Genomic DNA, 21,114 nt, shown 5'->3' with positions numbered 1-21,114 from the left:
TTTATCTGCAAATCACACCTTAAATTGTAGATCAAAGAACGAAGCAAGACACATCCGGCAAAGGGGGGCTAAAGTACGAAAGAGAAAGTGACCCCCGCCCGAGAAACATTTGAATGATTAGATTACAAGAAAACAAATTAGGATGTCTCTCAATGGGGGATCGGTGGCACAGGGAACTTGAAAGGACCATTTGGCCGGAAAGAGACGACCTCCCGGACGGGAAATTTGCCTTAAATATAGCAATGTTTCTACAGCTCAGGACTTTTTCTGCCGGGACTATTGACCTGTACAGTCGCCTGGACAAAGTGTGACCGATCGATCGTAAAGCTTGTATTTAGTTTGACTTGAAGCGGCGAATTAACGACCCGTGACACACTCTGGATTGTTCATCTTTCTCCACGACGCAAAGTATAAGACCCGGGACAGATGTGACGTCGTGTTGGAGCGACGGAAGCGACTCCCTGTTTTGATCGTTTTAACCTCAACATCTATGTTTAGGAAGTAAAGCTTCTTCGGGATCTCTGGAGCGACTTTCAATCGCTTAACTCGGGATGAATCCCATCCCACCCCGGTCCGCCGTTCAAGCGCTCGGGCTTCCATATTTGTGGTGCAGAGCAGCAATCGGAGTGGGGGTCGAGGGGGCAACAAAGCCGGACGGCCCTTGTAATCACACTCCCGGAGAAGAGGGCGACTGCAGAAGAATGAGGGAGCGAGCGGAAGACGTTTTAATGAATGTTTTAATCTCGTGGCTGTCTCCGTCCAAAGAAGAGGCTCCTTATCAAAGATGGATGGTGTTCCCCCACTGCTCCTCCTCTGCAGAGGGGAGTTACACTGCTGTTATCTATTATATATGACCCTGAAAATAGAAGGTCTGCTTTCTCATTCTAACCCTTTAGAGTCTTCTCTGCCCACTTCTGTCTCGTTGGGTTCTTCCAAGTTCGCTCAGTTGCTCATGTTTCGCGCCGGGGCAGTGGATTTAGAGACGTTTCAGCAGCTACACATCAGTTGTTATCACAATTAACACGATGACTTAGGTGTAGGTAGACAACATTATGGTGTCACAACACAACACAACACACAGTTGTGGAATGAAACAAAACTGTGTTCTCCTTTTGACGCAATATAAAGTCGTATGTTATTCCTTTTTTTCAGTTTTTACATCAATACTTCATTTGTAGTATCTTTGTAAACCACTTTCTTCTTGAGTTTGATGATTGTATGTTCGTCTCTAGCTGGGCTACGTACTTTAGAATCAGCCAAGTCGCTAACTGTAGCTCTGGCCTTTTTTAACAACTTGATTATACCTTTTTTGTTTTGTTTTTTAAATGGGGACCATTGCCTGGGTTCTTTAGTCTAATGACCCTTTTCCAAGTTGCTAGCGCTTTTAATTGCGGTTCCACCAGCATGGTATGTTGACACTATTTTCAGTACCTGGTACCTGGCTGTGGTTCCAAGCAAGCTAGGCCGACACTAAAATAGTGATGTCGAGGAAGTTCTGGCCGCCGATTGGTCTTAGACTGACGTCAACGACGAGTCATCAGAGTGACTCCCAACCTTGTACAACATCTCGCAGTTCTTCTAGACCAGAGGTGGGCAAACTCGGTCCTCAAGGGCTGCAATGATGTTTCAGCTAAAACAAGCAACACCAGACTGTCAATCAACTGATTACACTCCTTAGACACCTGATTGGTCAAAATGTGTCCTTTTGATTGGTTGGAACAAAAACCTGCACCCACTGCGGCCCTTGAGGACCGAGTTTGCCCACCTCTGGTCTAGAAGGTTTTAGGTACGTCGGTCTGAGAAGTAGTTGCGTGGTCAGCAGACGAAGTCCAGTGCTGTGTCTCAAATCACATACTACTGTACTCAAAGTAAGTATTTTTAGTGCGTAAGTGCGTCTCAATTCTTAGTATGCGAAATTTAGTGCACCATGCACACTTAATTGTCACTTAAACGCCAACTATACTCAGTATGGTTGGATGGACACTATCTACACTTAACGGCTCCATCTTAGTGACGTTGTAAACGAAAGTATATATATATATATATACATATCCTTACAGGTGCATTTTCAGCAGCAGTAGGAGGATGACACGTCTTCGCTGCTGATACCATCTTAAATATCTCGCCAATATTTCGATTATTTTTTCTTTATTTATTTTTCCACACTTGCAAAACTTGCTGCCAGCAGGTGGCGCTAGCGTTCAAACAGCTGGTTGCAACATCGTTAAATAGAAGTAGAAGAAGAAGCTGTCGCGTAATTTTCGGTAGAGCATTTTCAGCAGAGTTCGATTTGAGACGTACTATCTGTGGAGAATTAGTTACTAGTTAGTACGTACACTATCCTGATGCATACTAACTTCTAGTATACTAAGAGAAGTATGCGATTTGAGACACAGCACAGACCTTTTTGTGTCGGTATGTTCACCATCGCCCCCGAATTTCGTAGCGCTGTGTTATGACGATCCAACCCACACCAGAACCATCATGAATCCAGACGTGAGTCAAGAACATGACCATAATCTTCTTGGCAGAGGTAATATATAAGGTGTATTGCACTAACCCCCTGTTTAAACTGAAGCCATTAGCACATCGGTGTCTGCTGGTTGGTGTGTGGTGGTGACGAGGATACGGCGATGATCGACGACCCCGAGTTGTCGTGACAAGTGACGGGTATTTGTGTCTTTAATGAGACGGTTAAGACTCGCCGTGACGTCGGACGCACAAACACACAACCCTCGACTCGTCTTCCATCCATCCTCGTTCGTGTTTCATTCCTCGCACTCAGGACGACCTCCTCCAGACCTTCTAATCGTTTTCTAATCGTTCTGTTCGTGCGACCAAAACCCACGACGGTCGGTCCTTCACTCGCTCGCGTACTTTTACAGAAGAGCTGATTCCTTTCTTTTCGTCGCGCCTGCCGAAAGCTTTTTCCTCGTCCAGCGAGGTTGAATTATTCATGACTCAGTGAGTCACAGGCGACTTCGGGGGAAGTTGTTTTTGTCGGTTTTTAATCAGATTTAAAACACGTGAGCTCAGAACAACAAGCAACGTTTGGGGTTCAGTCCTTATCGGAAAAATGTTTTCAATTATTTTTCTGATTCATTTTCTTTTTTGGCAAGCCAGGAAGTTTTCAGGATAACGTTATTTAATGTGAAAGTCTGTTTTTTTCTAAGCTGGAATCTTTCTTTTCATTTAAAAAGTGCCAGTTTTTTTTATAAATTAATTTATTCTCAATTCCGTTTTCGAACATTTTTCCTCCAGATATGGTTTGGTTAAGCCAAACCTTCGTAGAGAACTTCAACTGTCAATCATGTGTTGATAGAACATGCGCTACGTTTCAGACATCGGTAGATGTTCATTCGTAGTTTCCGTGAGACTAAAGGGTTAAAACTTATATGAGGTCAGTTTTAAAGAAGATTTGAGCAGAGACAAAATGATGACGTCAGCATTTCTGTTTCTTGATGATAGTGACTTTTTTTTTTCTCCTCCAAATATCTTGTCTGATCAGTTGAAAAATATTTGTTTGCTTGATTACATTTAAAAAAATGTTTGATTATAGTGGAAAATTGTGGAATTTTGGTTGAAATTGTTGGAATATAGTTGAAAATGGTTTGATTTAAGTTGAAAAATGTTTGATTATAGTTGAAAATTGTTGGATTATAGTTGAAAATTGTTTGATTATAGTTGAAAATTGTTTGATTTAAGTTGAATAATGTTTGATTATAGTTGAAAATTGTATGATTATAGTTGACAATTGTTATATAAAAGTTGAAAATTGTTTGATTACAGTTTAAAATAATTTGATTATAGTTTAAATTGTTTGATTATAGTTGAAAATTGTATGATTAGAGTTGAAAATTGTTTGATTATAGTTTAAATTGTTTGATTATAGTTGAAAATTGTATGATTAGAGTTGACAATTGTTATATAAAAGTTGAAAATTGTTTGATTACAGTTTAAAATAATTTGATTATAGTTGAAATTGTTTGATTATAGTTAAAAATTGTGCGATTATAGTTGAAATTGTTTGATTATAGTTGAAAATTGTATGATTAGAGTTGAAAATTGTTTGATTATAGTTGAAAATTGTATGATTATAGTTTAAAATAATTTGATTATAGTTGAAATTGTTTGATTATAGTTAAAAATTGTGCGATCATAGTTAAAAATTGAGCGATTATAGTTGAAATTGTTTGATTATAGTTGAAAATTGTGCGATTTTTGTTTGAATTTGTTCGATTACAGTTAAAATTGTTTGATTATAGTTGAAAATTGTATGATTATAGTTGACAATTGTTATATAAAAGTTGAAAATTGTTTGATTACAGTTTAAAATAATTTGATTATAGTTTAAATTGTTTGATTATAGTTGAAAATTGTATGATTAGAGTTGAAAATTGTTTGATTATAGTTTAAATTGTTTGATTATAGTTGAAAATTGTTTGATTATAGTTGAAAATTGTATGATTAGAGTTGACAATTGTTATATAAAATTGAAAATTGTTTGATTACAGTTTAAAATAATTTGATTATAGTTGAAATTGTTTGATTATAGTTAAAAATTGTGCGATTATAGTTGAAATTGTTTGATTATAGTTGAAAATTGTATGATTAGAGTTGAAAATTGTTTGATTATAGTTGAAAATTGTATGATTATAGTTTAAAATAATTTGATTATAGTTGAAATTGTTTGATTATAGTTAAAAATTGTGCGATCATAGTTAAAAATTGAGCGATTATAGTTGAAATTGTTTGATTATAGTTGAAAATTGTGCGATTTTTGTTTGAATTTGTTCGATTACAGTTAAAATTGTTTGATTATAGTTGAAAATTGTTTGATTAACGTTGAAAATAATTTTTCTTTGTTTCGACAGAAGCTAACATTGAGTCATTCGTGTCAATAAATCACACTTCAGTTCAAAACTTACCGCCATGAACTCGGCGCTGGAGCTGACGAACTGTCTGAAGCAGAGCAGGAAGTTCTCCTCGGTCGGGAGAATCTGGGCCAGCTGGAGAGAGAGCGACAGAGGTAAGATGGTGGAGCTGACTCGCTGTGAGGGAAGAGATGGAGGCGTCCGTCCCCAAAGTCTCAAATGGGAAAATCAGACATGAATAATAGAGAGCGTCAACCTCAGGAACCCGACGAGGCCGAGCAGGAGAAACGGATTACAGTGAAGGATCGTCAAAGAAAGAGAGTTTAAATCCGGGTCTGTCCGGTTCAAGACTATCGACGCCTGGTCCAGGCGCTTGATCTTCTCCCACTGACGCAGGATTGTTGCGATGAGGAAGAAGTTTGAGCCAGAATCATCTCACGGTCGATTCCTCAGAGTGTTTCTTACGACATTTTGTTTCCTCAGAGTGTTTCTCACGACATTTTGTTTCCTCAGAGTGTTTCTCACGACATTTTGTTTCCTCAGAGTGTTTCTCACGACATTTTGTTTCCTCACCTCCGACATCTCGATCCTTCCGTCTTTGTTCTTGTCGAACTTCTGCATGAACTCCTTCATCTTTTCTCTGAATGTCGGGTTGGAAGGATCCTGAGGAGGAAACGTCAGTGATGAGGATCAGCAACCCCAGTTTTAACCCTTTATTGTTGTTCCTGTTGCTGGATATAAAATAAGCAAAACTCGAAGTAACACTGAGTAACACTACTGTGACTTGTGAAGTAATACTGTGCTGACTCGGGGAGTAATACTACTCATGTAGTAATACTGCAGTGATTCACGAAGTAATACTGCGGTGATTCATTGAATAATACTACAGTAACTCGCAGAGTAATACTACTGTGACTCAGGGAGCAATACAACGGTGACTCGTGGAGTAATTCTACGGTGACTCGAGGAGTAATACTGCGGTGACTCTTGGAGTAATACTGCGGTGACTCGTGGAGTAATACTGCAGTGACTCGCGAAGTTTTACTGCGGTGACTCGGAGAGTAATATTATGGTGACTCTGGGAGTAATACTGCGGTGACTCAGGGAGCAATACTATGGTGACTCAGGGAGTAATACTGCGGTGACTCGTGGAGTAATACTGCGGTGACTTGCAAAGTAATACTGCGGTGACTCGGGGAGTAATATTACGGTGAGTCATGGATTAATACTGCGGTGACTCTCAGAGTAATTGTATGATGATTCATGGAATAATAGTACGGTGACTCTTGGAGTTATACTACGGTGACTCGAGGAGTAATACTGCGGTGACTCTTGGAGTAATACTGCGGTGACTCGTGGAGTAATACTGCAGTGACTCGCGAAGTTTTACTGCGGTGACTCGGAGAGTAATATTATGGTGACTCGGGGAGTAATACTGCGGTGACTCAGAGAGCAATACTATGGTGACTCAGGGAGTAATACTGTGGTGACTCGTGGAGTAATACTGCGGTGACTTGCAAAGTAATACTGCGGTGACTCGGGGAGTAATATTACGGTGAGTCGTGGATTAATACTGCGGTGACTCTCAGAGTAATTGTATGATGATTCATGGAATAATAGTACGGTGACTCTTGGAGTTATACTACGGTGACTCGGGGTAATAATACTACGGTCACTATCAAAGTAATAGTATGTTGACTTGCAGAGTAATGCTATGGTGATTCTTGGAATGATACTACAGTGACTCACTGAGTAATACTACGGTGAGTCCTGGTGCGGCTTTATAGCTCACCAACACTTTGACAGAGTTTTAGTGACGTGTGCAACATCAATTCAGGAAGAACAACAGATTTTATACATATTTCGATAATTATAGGTTTTTAAGTATGACTTTTAGTTTGAATTAAATAGATGTGATGAATCTAAATGAATACATGTGATTCATCTGTTATGTTGGCTATAATTTGGTACATATTTGTATATAAAATGGGTTCACAACATATCTTATTCAATTCCATTTTATTTTATTTAAAGTGTCTTATCATAACAAAGTTATCTCAAAACACTTTACAGTTGAAGTAAGACTATAGTGGAGAAAGGTAAAACAGATCCAGCAATTCAAATCGTATATTGTCTGATCATTACTGGAAGGGGTTTAGTGTAATGTAATTAGGTTGTTTGAATGGAGACTGAACCCTCTAGTGGTTTTTATAGCATAACACAAAAAGATCTTGAATCTACAAGAAGGTGAGACGCTTCGACTAAGGGTGTAGAAACAAATTGGAAACATTGACACCCCCTAGTGGCCGACACCAGCAGTTCGTAGACGTCCAGGACTCACCACTCCTGCTCCTCTACGGGCCGACTCCAACTCCCTGAAGAAGCTCTCCAGCTCCTTCCCTTCGATGTATCCGTTCCCTGGAAGACGACACAACACGACATCAGCGACACATCTTGAACTTTCACACGGATCATTAGAAACCGATGTTTTCTTTATCGATGGAAACACAAGACTTCCTTCCTGTCGCGATGCTCACAACACTCATGCTAAATGATCACTTTAAAGGACGTTAAGAATGAAACGTGTTTTCAACTGAGATCCATAAGTATTGATCCCGAGCATCTTAAGAACGTGAGCCTCCAGATCGAGTTCCACCTGAAACTGACCCACAATCAGTCTTAAAACCTCCTGCAAGACGCCACGTGCAGCTTAAACCAATCCAACACGGCAGCTTCAACTCTTCTGACTGGTTCAGAAGTTTAGGATCTTGTAGTATAAAATGTTTATCCTGAAATATCTGCAACAGCTCAGACCTTCTAACCTTTGACCGTTGTCTCCTCACATAACGATCTCAAATTATTATTATTATTATTATTATAAATCTGTCCTAACCTTGGTCTCCAATTTAAAACCTCATGTTGGTCATGAAACAGTTTTCTTTCCGATTCAAAACCATCGACTCCGAAAACTCCTATTTGTTCCCTTCAGCTTCCCTTCAAATATTCAAATATTCAAATATTCACAGCCTTTCTTAAAAGTAAAATCCCAGCCACAAGTTGGCAGCAGTACTGACTCTGTAGTTAAAGGAACAGTTAAATGATCGGGGCGATGACTGAGGACGAGAGGATACAGTGGACATATTTTTGTTTAAAAACAAATAAAAAAAAGTTACTTCATCAAGAATCATGTGGTCTGTAAATTCTGAAACACCAGAGTCAAGTACTCGACAATACTACACATATATACTTGTTGTTACTACAGTTTTACTATATATCGTATCGTTGACCCTGTATTGTCATACATATCGTCAGATTCTTGCCAATACACACTCCTGGTCACAACTTTATTTAGAGCAAACTCAAAACTAGAATGTGATTTAAGAAAAAAAATGTAGTTTTGTCTCATATCTTTTTTTTATTTAAAGCTCTTGCGTTCTCATGAGGAACCCAGGGTTCTTATACTGGTTCTTGTGGCGGGACACTGACTAGAGGTTTCTCCTCAATGCTCAACTTGATCCTGAATTATTGAAGACCTGGATTACACAATCTGGGTTACATCACTGTTGCGTAACCCAACGTCCAAATGCGACATCCTGACTTGATTTAAGATAAGACGCTCGTGCCTCAAACATCAACGCAAGTCAGTGAGACTCACACTTTGTCGCTAACTTCAGCAACATTTGTGTTTGACTGACGACGTCACGATACAATTGACCTCACGTCTCCACGAAGAAGGTTGTTCTTCTTTTCACTGAAAAGTAAGACCTTTTTTTCACTTTACCTCAAACAAAGGGTGTGTATTGGCAAGATTCAGGCGATACAATACATTTCATAATACATACAAGTATATATGTGTAGTATTGTCCAGTACTTGACTCTGGTGTTGTGATAGTGTAGTAACAAGGATATATGTGTAGTATTGCCGAATACTTGACTCTGGTGTTGCGATAGTGTAGTAACAAGGATATATGTGTAGTATTGTCCAGTACTTGACTCTGGTGTTGTGATAGTGTAGTAACAAGTATATATGTGTAGTATTGTCCAGTACTTGACTCTGGTGTTGTGATAGTGTAGTAACAAGTATATATGTGTAGTATTGCCGAGTACTTGACTCTGGTGTTGCGATAGTGTAGTAACAAGTATATATGTGTAGTATTGTCCAGTACTTGACTCTGGTGTTGTGATATTGTAGTAACAAGGATATATGTGTAGTATTGTCCAGTACTTGACTCTGGTGTTGTGATACTGTAGTAACAAGGATATATGTGTAGTATTGTCCAGTACTTGACTCTGGTGTTGTGATATTGTAGTAACAAGTATATATGTGTAGTATTGTCCAGTACTTGACTCTGGTGTTGTGATAGTGTAGTAACAAGTATATATGTGTAGTATTGTCCAGTACTTGACTCTGGTGTTGTGATAGTGTAGTAACAAGTATATATGAGTAGTATTGTCCAGTACTTGACTCTGGTGTTGTGATAGTGTAGTAACAAGTATATATGTGTAGTATTGTACAGTACTTGACTCTGGTGTTGTAGTATTTACAGACCACATGACTCTTGACGAAGTCGTAACTGATTTCATTTGTTTTCAAACCAAAATATGTCCAAACATGAATTTCAATAGAGTCCACTGCATCCTCTCGTCCTCAGTCATCGCCGGGATTTCAATGTTCCTTTAAATGTGGTGGACGTAATGATTACTGCCGTCTAGTGGCCGAAAGTTAAATTGCAATGAACTAAACACTGTGAATAATTTGATAAAAAATATTTTACTGAATAAACACTTCATTGTTATATAAACCATAAAATAACTATGATAAAAAAATAAAAAATATAAAGAATTTGAAGGCCACATAATGAGCAGAGATGGTGGACGTCAACAATTAAACAGAGTCAAACTGATGTTGATGGAGTTTAATGGCAGACTTTGGTAAATGAGGACCATCATTGATGGAGACTCAGAGAATTAAAAGTCGTTTTCATATTCAAACTTCCTGTTAAACAGAGATTTATTTGGCCCCTAGTTTGACCAAGTTTGACCAAGTTTGACGTCCCACCTTAGTACCTCTGCCAGCACCTTTTCAAAAGTACCAGTCTGGCACCAGCACCGGACACCCTTCCATACCACGAACTCAACCTCTCATATCTGACGTCTTCTTCCTCTCATTATCGACCCGATCACTTCCTGTCCTCAATGAAGTTGTCTTCCTTCCGTCCTGCTGCTCCTCACTTTCTATTCCGAGGACGGGCGAGCGACACCCAGGTAGCATGTGAGAGAGTGCCAGCGCTCCGCCGACAAGGCCGGACAGATGGCTCCAAACGACGACGAAAAGCCCGGCAGGCAGAACTGCCTCATTAAACCCTCGCAAAGATTCTCCTCCACTTCCTCGGCCCCGCCGTCCTCCCCCTGTCATCCTCCCCGTCTTTGTTCTATCCTTGGACACGTTGTGAGCGTCTGATGAGGGTTTGAGGAAGCGAGAGCGTCGTCGCTTCACCTCCTGTGGGTCTTGTTGACATTATCATTCCGGGGAGAGGCGACCGAGGAGTGATTAACCACCAGCCAAGTGGAAATAAAAATAGATTTATGCGGAGATTACGTGCCGTTCGTTCTGTAAACGAACAGCTGCATATACTGTGTTCATAAAGAAACATCTGTCTGTGATCGTCCTCCACACACCACCGCCTTCGCCGATCTCAAGCCTGACGTGGATTAAACCAAAATCTCTTGGGAATCACAAACTTGTCTCTTATTTTTTGCCTTTTATGCTTCTCTGCTGCGGGTCACGGCGCTGTCGGCCATCGATAAACTTCGATCTGCGACCCAAGAGTCCCACGTCAGAGTGGAATTGGTCCTGGTCCTCAAGACTCTTTTGATCAAAGTGTTTTTGCACAAATGAATTGATGAAACGGGCGAGAAGAGGAAGGAGGTTTGACATTTATGGTTAACCATCAGGGTTCTGTAGTCGCCAACAGGATCTGACATTTGAAAGGTTTCAAACTGAATGTTGGCAACTTCCTGGAGCTTTATTCGGTCTAGAAAACACCGTATAACAGCAGAGAACCAAAGCCTTGCCCTTATAAACTTCTGAGACATCTGTGTCATTTTTATGAAAGCATAAAACCAGATGTTTCCAACTGACTATTAGAATCTTCATCACTGTGTTCTAGAAGCTAACGTTAAAAAACAGTTTTTGAGTGACTTTGCAGCGTGGAGGAGACGTCATAACTTGAAATTCAACGAAATTGCATTTCTACGACTCACTTGACCATTAAATGGTCTCATGACTGAGGTCAGGCATGAGGTCACAAACAAAACATCAACACGAGTCTGGCGGCCATTTTGAAAAAGTCTTGGAAGGAAGAAGGACGTGTTAAACAAAAGCGGCAAGAAAAGTTTTTTGGTTCTTGGGTTTGACAGCAAACTTGTATCCAGCGAGCGATGGAACGCTTGGAGCGCAGACTGAAGTAACAAAGAGTAACAAAGAGTAACAAAGAGTAACACTGCCATCCTCTGGTAAATTATGTTCATTCGGATTGTTCAGAGTATATTATTAGTTCCTGGTCTGAGACGTGTTGAAAATCTTCATACATGCAACTGTTACCAAACTGCAATGCAAACTAAGTGCAAACTGCAAAGGCAACGTAACATAATGCAAAGTAAAGAAAGCGTAACGGAAAGGAATCGTTACGCAATATAACGCAAAAGTAATGCATCTCAAAAGCAATTTAGCGCAAAAGTAATGTAACGCAAAAGTAATGTAACGCAAAAGTAATGTAACACAAAAGTAATGTAACGCAAAAGTAATGTAACGCAAAAGCAATTTAGCGCAAAAGTAATGTAACGCAAAAGTAATTTAGCGCAAAAGTAATGTAACGCAAAAGTAATTTAGCGCAAAAGTAATGTAACGCAAAAGTAATTTAGTGCAAAAGTAATGTAACGCAAAAGTAATTTAGCGCAAAAGTAATGTAACGCAAAAGTAATTTAGCGCAAAAGTAATGTAGCGCAAAAGTAATGTAACGCAAAAGCAATTTAGCGCAAAAGTAATGTAACGCAAAAGTAATTTAGCGCAAAAGTAATGTAACGCAAAAGTAATGTAACGCAAAAGTAATGTAACGCAAAAGTAATTTAGCGCAAAAGTAATGTAGCGCAAAAGTAATGTAACGCAAAAGCAATTTAGCGCAAAAGTAATGTAACGCAAAAGTAATTTAGCGCAAAAGTAATGTAGCGCAAAAGTAATGTAACGCAAAAGTAATTTAGCGCAAAAGTAATGTAACGCAAAAGTAATTTAGCGCAAAAGTAATGTAACGCAAAAGCAATTTAGCGCAAAAGTAATGTAACGCAAAAGTAATTTAGTGCAAAAGTAATGTAACGCAAAAGTAATTTAGCGCAAAAGTAATGTAACGCAAAAGTAATGTTACACAAAAGAAATTTAGCGCAAAAGTAATGTAACGCAAAAGAAATTTAGCGCAAAAGTAATGTAACGCAAAAGTAATTTAGTGCAAAAGTAATGTTACACAAAAGAAATTTAGCGCAAAAGTAATGTAACGCAAAATAAATTTAGCGCAAAAGTAATGTAACGCAAAAGAAATTTAGTGCAAAAGTAATGTTACACAAAAGAAATTTAGCGCAAAAGTAATGTAACGCAAAAGTAATTTAGCGCAAAAGTAATGTTACACAAAAGCAACGTAATGCGAATAGAATCTTTATTTGTCATTATAGCATGTACAACGAAGTTCAAACGCACAATGCTAAGGCCACGTAACACAAAGATAACATAACACAAAGATAACATAACGCAAAGACAAGATAACACAAAGAAATTTGTAACACAAAGGCAACGTAGCGTACGGTAATGCATCTCAATGCATCACCGACACAAATGCATTGAGTGTTGCACCGCTCGTATATGTCTGAGCCTATTTCTCAGTAAGTAAGTCATTTTTATTTATAAAGAATAGAAACTCAAACTGCTTTCATTCCACTTGTATCTGTGATCATTCCTCACTATTAGACTGAGTGGTCAGTGACGTCAAACTGCAGGTCTGGGAATATGTAACGCATCATGATTTCAAACTGCAAAACTTTTTAAGACGAGTTTCATGGAAACTCCAGAAGAGATTCTGTTCTTCAAACTGATGACGTGAAAGAACGGTGGAGAGAAGCTCCGTCTCTAACTGTCGTCTCTCACCATAAGTAAGACTGAGAGACGTCGGGCTGCGGATCGCAGAAATCATCTGACATTTGCTCATCGTTGCCGCTCGCGTCCAGATGATTCTGCTCAAATGTCACCTAAAAACCTTTATAGGTCGGAACGAGACGTCTCACGGATGATACCAGAGCACTTAAACTTTGCACCGAGAGCAGGAGATAAAAGCCTCACTTTTGGTCCCAAACTTTTCAGCCTCCGCAGCCCCAGTTCCCCGGGGAGGCCCGGTTAAGAAGCTTTACTGGTTCTGAGTCTAAAAATTCAGCCCCGGAGAAGAACTCCAGAGTGCTTTCGCTTCTCGCCGCAGTCCAGTCGTGAATATTTAGTGCCGGGATCACAGCGAGGACAGTCTTCACATGCAGGTAAATAAAAATAATTGGCGGTAAATGCTATAATTATCGAGAGAAGACGCTTCGCTCGCCTGCCGTCTTAGCTTTGAACGGGAAGAATGGAAACGTCCCGACGAAGGCGGTGGAGGAAGATGAGAAGTAATCCACCGGGGATTTGATCCCGGGCCAGCCGGGGGAATATGTGGTTTCATCATCTCTGGGGCGCCGCGTCTCCCGAGGGTTTTCGTCGTCGCCATGTTTACTTCATCCTGGCAAACAAATGAGTTTTTGTTTTCGCAGACGACGCCTGCTAATGAGGGACGGATGCGCCGGAGCCCGACATGTTGATGCGCTGCTTTGATTTGCAAAGTGACAGCAGGAGAAATGTAAAGCACCTCGGGGTCCGGTTCACGGTCCAAGGTGAGAGACTTTAGGAGACAAAATCAAAAACCTGACTTGATTTGGACGAATCTAGAAAGTAGAGTTTTGCCAATATTTAAAAAATTCCTGATCTGTAAAGATCTGTTTTATAGACTGTTTTAGCCACTAGCTAAGCTAGCACTGTTAGCCACTAGCTAAGCTTGCACTGTTAGCCACTAGCTAAGCTAGTACTGTTAGACACTAGCTAAGATAGAACTGTTAGCTACTAGCTGAGCTAGCACTGTTAACCACTAGCTAAGCTAGCACTGTTAGCCATTAGCTAAGCTAGCACTGTTAGCCACTAGATAAGCTAGCAAGTATAGCATTGAGTGTAAAATGTCCTATTCTTGACATTCCAGTGTAAAACAAACTTCATTGTAACACTTTCTATCATGTGTTAGTTCACTTCACCACTATCTCACTACCAACAAAATTAATCTCACCAAACTGCTGGAGACCTTGGCTCCTACAAGGCTTTGACTCATCTGTAATGTGACTTAAAGAAAATGGTAACGGGGTGGAATGTAAAAGTGCAGGATGGACATTTATGGTGATATTTAAAGAACAGATTTTATTTTGAAAATCACAGTTATTTTCAAAGGACTTGGAGAAGACGACCAGGATAGTTTTTAAACCAGATGCTGTTGATGTTCACTTGAGGTTATGAGTGGGATTTGCAAGACAAGGAGTCGAATGAGTCGCTGATCGTGGCGACCGTGGCGACCGTGGCGACCGTGGCGACCGTGGCGACCGTGGCGACCGTGGCGACCGCCCGCCAGTCACAAACATCAGTTCTCACAGGAGACTCTGAGGCTCGTCGCCCACACTCTGGTTCCCCACTGGAATATTTTCCACCAGGACCAGATCTTTAGAGACTCCAGACCAGAGCGTAAAGCGACTCAAGTCAAGACACAAGTGGTGTATTTGTCAGCCGCTCGGGTCAATTCTAGTTTCACGATGAACCTGAGACCTGAGACACTGGAAAGACCATCCAAAACCAGGACTTCTCAGCTGGTCCAGACCAAGTGCAGGACTGAGATCCATGGAGAAGATTGTGATGAGTCAAACAAATTAAATAAAGATCAAATACGACCAAGACCTTCATCAGGCAGAGGACCTCAGTACAAAGAGTTAAGACGGGGAAGGTATCACACCAAGACTAAGACCAACGATTTTAGGTTTTACTTTTAAGTATTTCAGGAGTCATGAGGAGAGGGCTTAGCCATTATTTAGACCTTTGTCAGTACCAGGACCTTCAGGTCCAACCCAAGATGAAACTATGTCCAAGATCAAGAAATCGATCAAGACGACGAAGGAAACAATTCAAGCTCGAACCACGTAAGGTCCATGAATGAGTTTGGAACGAGAGGACGTCAAGAGGGTTGGATTGAAGAGAATTAATACCAAGTCCGAGTGTTTCTTCAAGACTCTTAGAAACCAAGTCCATCCACGTCTAAAAAACAACCTCTGAAGGTTACACAGAAAAACAGTCTTGTGGGACGGAAACATCTGACGAAGGAACATCGAACTCTCCAGATCAGTCATTCAGATCCAGATGAAAACTGATCAAATTCAACGTATCAATACATCAACGTCCAAGCAACGAACACCTTCAGCGTCATTGATCAGTTCTTACCATCGATGGTTCCGGAATTAATTAATTATTATTAATTATTAATTAATGTATATGGATCAAAGTCAGTAAATACATGACACCTTTTAAATATATTTTTATTCTATTCTAGAAAATAATAATTTAGTTTTATGCATATATATATATAACATATATATTTTTAATTTGTTTTTGTTCATTTCATAAGTTTAAGTCAAACATATCGTTTTTAGCCCCAAACTTTCATTTTCAACGAAATTGCCCTTTTTATTATTATAATTTCAAAACATTTAAATAAAGATCAATGTAAAGCTGATTATCATCATGAAAAAAAACATTATTCTCTGACTAACTATTCATATGTAAGATGTTATATTTCGCTTTTATGGCGTAAAGTCCGATTATAACAAATTCAAACGCAATCTGCCTTTTTGTTCCTATTGCGTTAAAAGCATTTCCATTTATTTTCACAATTTGTATAATTTTATAAACCTTTCATAAATCCTCCAACAAGATTTAAAAAAATAAATATGTGACTTAATGAACGAAATGACGACGCCATCGTTCATCATTTGAAGACTCAAAATGAAATATGAATGATTTAAATTTAATAAATGTTTCATTGACGCCTGGAAGATTCTAACGTCACTTTAAGAAGCGATGAACGAGTGACTTCAGTGAAGGAGAGAATAAGAGATGAAGAGATAAGGTGAAGAAGTGAAGAAGGGATGAATTGAAGAAGGGATGAAGGGATAAAGTAAAGAAGGGATGAAGTAAAGAAGCGATGAAATAAAGAAGGGATGAAGTAAAGAAGCGATGAAGGGATGAAATAAAGAAGCGATGAAATAAAGAAGGGATGAAGGGATGAAATAAAGAAGCGATTAAATAAAGAAGGGATGAAATAAAGAAGGGATGAAGAGAAGAAGGGATGAAAGGATGACGAGTCTCACCGTCAGCGTCGAAGTGTTTCCAGATGTCCAGGAACTGCGACGCGGTGACCTCCGCCAGGTGCAGGTGAGGAGGCTGCTGCGCTTTGTTGGCCATGATGCTCAGAAGATGCTCCACAAACAATCCGCGAACTTTTGTGCGTCTGAGCTTCGAACCTCCTCACTGTGGTACCGGACGCACGCGCCCCCGGTATTTAACCGGCCGGCACGTGCGCGGCGCGACCGCTAGAGGCGCACTGGCACCGGGAGCAAAAAGTCCCAGTGTGTGTGTGTGTGTGTGTGTGTGAGTGATGGAGGAGAGAGAGAGTGTGTGTGTGTGCGTGTGACTGATATAGGGGGAGAGAGAGAAAGTGTGTGTGTGAGTGAGTGATAGAGGAGAGAGAGAGAGAGAGTGTGTGTGTGACTGATGGAGGAGAGAGCGTGTGTGGGTGTGTGTGTGTGTGTGTGTGTTTGTATCTGTGTGGATGATCTTTTTGTGTTTTCCAACACATTTCTTCTTTAAATCACGGGTCACTCTTCTTTTACTGCGGGTTCATCAGTTTTTCTTTTATCATCTGAGAGAGAGAGAGAGAGAGAGAGAGAGAGAGAGAGATGGTTGAAATGACAAAGACGCCAGAACGAGAATCTTCTCACACAAGTACATCTGCTGGAACTTTTGTCTGTTATCCTGGTTTTGAATTTGTTTCCATCTTTGTTTGGTTGTTCTGGGAATTGATGGGAAAATGTGTTTTCATCCGTGTGTATGTGTGTTCTTGTCTGTGTCTATACATGTGTGTATGTGTTTTTGTCTTTGTGTATATATATGTGTGTATTTGTCTGTGTGTATACATGTGCGTGTTTTTGTCTGTGTGTATGTGGGTTTTTGAAGGTGGGTTTTTGTCTGTGTGTATGTGGGTTTTTGTAAGTGTGTTTTTGTGTTTGTGTATATATGTGTGTATTTTTCTGTGTGTATACATGTGCGTGTTTAAGTCTGAGTGTATGTGGGTTTTTGTAAAAGTATTTCTGTCTGTGTGTATGTGGGTTTTTTGTAAGTGTGTTTTTGTCTGTGTGTATGTGTGTTTTTGTATGACAAATTCTAAGACGAACTGGACTCACTTATTGGAAAGATGCCACCAACAGAAGACTTATACCTGCCTGGAGATTTTAACGCCAGAGTTTTTCACATGAAAATTGATCATCATGCGTCGGCCGTCAAGGAATCGGGAAAACGAATGAAAACGATCAGAGGTTGCAGGAAATATGCTGAGTTATGAGTAGCTTTAAAATGTACAGAACACTAGAAGCTATCATAACGCCGAATGTGTCACTGACCACTTGCTTGTCATGTGCAAAACCGTGCTGAAACCACATAGGTTCCGTCACGAAAAGCTAAAGGGTTTACCAAAAGTTAGCACTGCTTTCAGAAAGCACGTCCCGGCACGACTGCACAAGCGAGACCTTAGCTCCACCATCCACACCTGCGCCATTGTAAAAAAAAAGAAAAAAAGAAAGAAAGCACAAAGACTGGTTTGAAGACTATTGTCAAACGCTAGAACCGCTTTCCGAAGCAAAGAGACAGGTTATTGTAAGGTGGGAAGAAAATCCATCCAAGCATAACCTTAATCTTCTAGCTAGAGCTGAGAGTCGACAAATGGCCAGGAAATACACAAACAAGTCCTGGTGGGACGTTTGCGACTCCATCAAGCTTCTGCTATAGTCACGAAGAAAACCCCCCCCATCAGGTCCGAAGATGCTAATGTAATCACAGACAGCAGCAAACCAACGGAGAGTTGGTTGAAGCACTACCTGGACCTGTACTCTACTGAAAACACAGTCTCAAAGGAGGCCCTAAACAGTCGACCAGAGCTACCCACCAAGAGCGACTTCGACACCCAACCCACTATGGAAGATCTTGAAAAGGCTATCAATGCACTTTCAAGTGGGAAGGCTCAAGGAAACGATGCCATTCCTCCTGAGGACATCAAGACCACATCTCTATGAGCTCCTCTGCCTTTGCTGGGAAGAGGGCGAGGTACCCCAAGACACGAGCGGTGCAAAGATTGTGACCCTCTACAAAAACAAAGGTGACAGAAGTGACTGCAACAAATACCAGGGAATATCTCTCCTCAGCATTGTAGGCAAAGTCTTTGTTCGTGTCCTGCTCAAAAGACTCTAAGTTCTAGCAGAAAGAGTGTATCCACAGTCACAGTGCAGCTTCAGGTCCAGACGGTCTACAACTGACCTGATGTTCTCCGTCAGACAGCTACAAGTAAAATGCAGGGAACAACGTCAACCTTTATATTTGGCTTTTTTAGACCTAAACAAGGCTTTCGACCTTGTCAGCTGCAATGGACTCTTTGACCTACTTCAGAGAATTGTCAGTCCAGCAAAACTGCTGAGTCTCTTCGAGGTCCTTAGATACAAATATTTAAGGCACTATCAGCTTCGGTGGGACATTTAACATATTGAGCAGTGTCAAGCAAGGCTGTGTACTCGCCCCTTCACTCTTCTTCTCCCTCTTCCTGTACTACGCCTTCGACTCTTCAGCTGACGGTGTCTACATCCACTCCAGACATAACAACATACTGTATAACTTCACTAAAGCACATCTACGCGCAAAGTCGAAAGCTACCGGTGTCCTACTCAGGGAAATGTTGTTCGCTGATGATGAAGTTCTTACAAGTCACTCTCAGGACTGGGTCAACGTCTGCTGGACCACTTCTCGAATGCTTGCAAAGAGTTCCTCCTGACGGTCAGCATCATAAGACTGAGATAATGGCACATGATGCACCTTCACCTCCCTCCAGCTGGCAGTTGGCCAATGTTGAAAACCTCCAATACCTCTCATCTCAGAAAACCCTTCTCTCAATCCAGAGATCAATGCCCGCATTGGGAAAGCAACTGGAGTGAAGTCAAAGCTCACTAAGAGAGTTTGGGAAAATAAGAACCTCAGAGTCTACCAGACCTGCTACATCAGAACCCTGCGCTATGTTACAGAAACGTGGACGCATGTTCACTTGAGGAACTGATCGGGATTTGCAAGACAAGGAGTCAAATGAGTCGTTGATCGTGGCGACAGTGGCGACCGCCCGCCAGACACAAACATCAGTTCTCACAGGAGACTATGAGGCTCGTCGCCCACACTCTGGTTCCCCACTGGAATATTTTCCACCAGGACCAGATCTTTAGAGACTCCAGACCAGAGGGTGAAGCGACTGAAGTCAAGACACAAGTGGTGTATTTGTCAGTCGCTCGGGTGAAATTTAGTTTCATGATGAACCTGAGACCTGAGACACTGGAAAGACCATCCAAAGCCAGGACTTCTCAGCTGGTCCCGACCATGTGCAGGACTGAGATCCATGGAGAAGATTGTGATGAGTTGAACGCAAGACATAGAGTAGATGCTTCAAGATGAAACCATGAGGTCTGAGTCGGCGACTGAGGCTTGTCCCAAATTAAATAGAGATCAAATATGCGCTTTGCATGCACGCCAGAAGGCAAAGTCAATGCTTACCATAGAGGTGTCTTCGGTGGATTCTAGGCATCACCTGGCACGACAAAGTTTCAAACTGCAATGTCTTCAGCACAGCAAAGACGATGAACGTCTTCGCTATACTAAGTCAAAGGCACCTGGGTAACGTGAGGAGAATAGACAAGGGGCCAACTTCCGGAAGACCTACTCTACGGTCAGCTCTGTCGGCCGGCCATACCTCTGGCACTCTGGATGTATGCAAGCGTGACCTGAAGTCAGCCCATATGGATATTGGGACCTATCACCAGAGTATCACCAACGCAGGTGTAAGGAGGTCAGAAGAAGACAGAAAGAGTGTCAGGCATCATGATCGATGGATCACTCGTAGTACATCTCAGGCGATTGTAGTAGAGACTACCATTCCAGGATAGGTCTCTACAGCCATTGAAGGTGCTGCTCCAGCAGAAGTCCATCCAAGCGCAAACCCATTGTCTTCATAGACAGATGGATGTGCTTTTGTTTCTGTATAAATATGTGTATATAGTGTATATGTGTGTGTGTTTATTTGTGTAAATGTGTGTGTATATGAGTAGATATGTGTATCCATGTATATGTGTGTACACATGTGTGTATATGAGTGTGTGTGTGTATGTAACCATGTGCTTTACAACAGTGTGAGGGTTCAACTCCCCGAGCGTTTCCGTCCATGTGTTAATCTCTTTGCTGCTAATTAAACTCTGGACTGGTTCTGATGAACCTGGTGAAAGATGGACGAGTTAAAAATAGTTGCTTAATGACCAGACTCGTGCCGCAGGACAAGGTTCTGGTCTGATGTATGTGATCTTATCTTCGGCTCCTTTATACACCTGGTCTCAGTTTCAGTCCACGAGCGTCCGTGAGATGTCTACTGACACCTGCAGGAGACTCAGGTGATATTCTTCTCTCGGGAAGAGTTTCAAAGGTTTTTTTAAGATTCTCTTCAGCAGTCCTCGAAGAAGGTTCCGGGCAGATGGGCCGTGGAGCTGGAACCGGTGAGACGGAGTTCTCGGAGCAGAGCGGACGTCGACGGCTTCATTGACCACTTTAAAACGAGAGCAGACTCCGGGAAAGAACCCGACACCGGCTGTTGATGTTCACTTCCCAGAGAGCCGTTTGTTCGTGACTCAGTGATTCAATGAGTGTGTCTGAGTCTGATGAAGCTCTTGATGATTGAGACGCTGATGGACTCGTGACACTGAAGACTCGACTGCTGCTGAGCTAAGAAGCTACTCA

The 21,114-nt window shown here is 41.1% G+C and overlaps 1 protein-coding gene across 1 annotated transcript in view; it reads right to left on the bottom strand.

The window, feature by feature from the left end:
- calb2a (calbindin 2a) overlaps positions 1–16,558 on the bottom strand; it is a 28,553-nt gene extending 11,995 nt beyond the window's left edge. The window contains exons 1-4 of the mRNA XM_087796995.1: positions 16,395–16,558; positions 7,216–7,292; positions 5,448–5,537; positions 4,929–5,009 (exon numbers count right to left, since the gene is read on the bottom strand). Coding sequence (XP_087653121.1) covers positions 4,929–5,009; positions 5,448–5,537; positions 7,216–7,292; positions 16,395–16,488 — 342 coding nt within the window. The 5' untranslated portion in view covers positions 16,489–16,558. The remainder of the gene's footprint in view (positions 1–4,928; positions 5,010–5,447; positions 5,538–7,215; positions 7,293–16,394) is intronic.
- Between the last annotated feature and the right edge of the window lie 4,556 nt (positions 16,559–21,114).

The sequence above is a fragment of the Callionymus lyra genome, chromosome 8, assembly GCF_982586985.1.
Source record: "Callionymus lyra chromosome 8, fCalLyr1.hap1.1, whole genome shotgun sequence".
Taxonomy (NCBI): domain Eukaryota; kingdom Metazoa; phylum Chordata; class Actinopteri; order Syngnathiformes; family Callionymidae; genus Callionymus; species Callionymus lyra.
The sequence above is the reverse complement of the archived record's forward strand: the minus strand, read 5'-3'. Positions and strand labels throughout refer to the sequence as shown.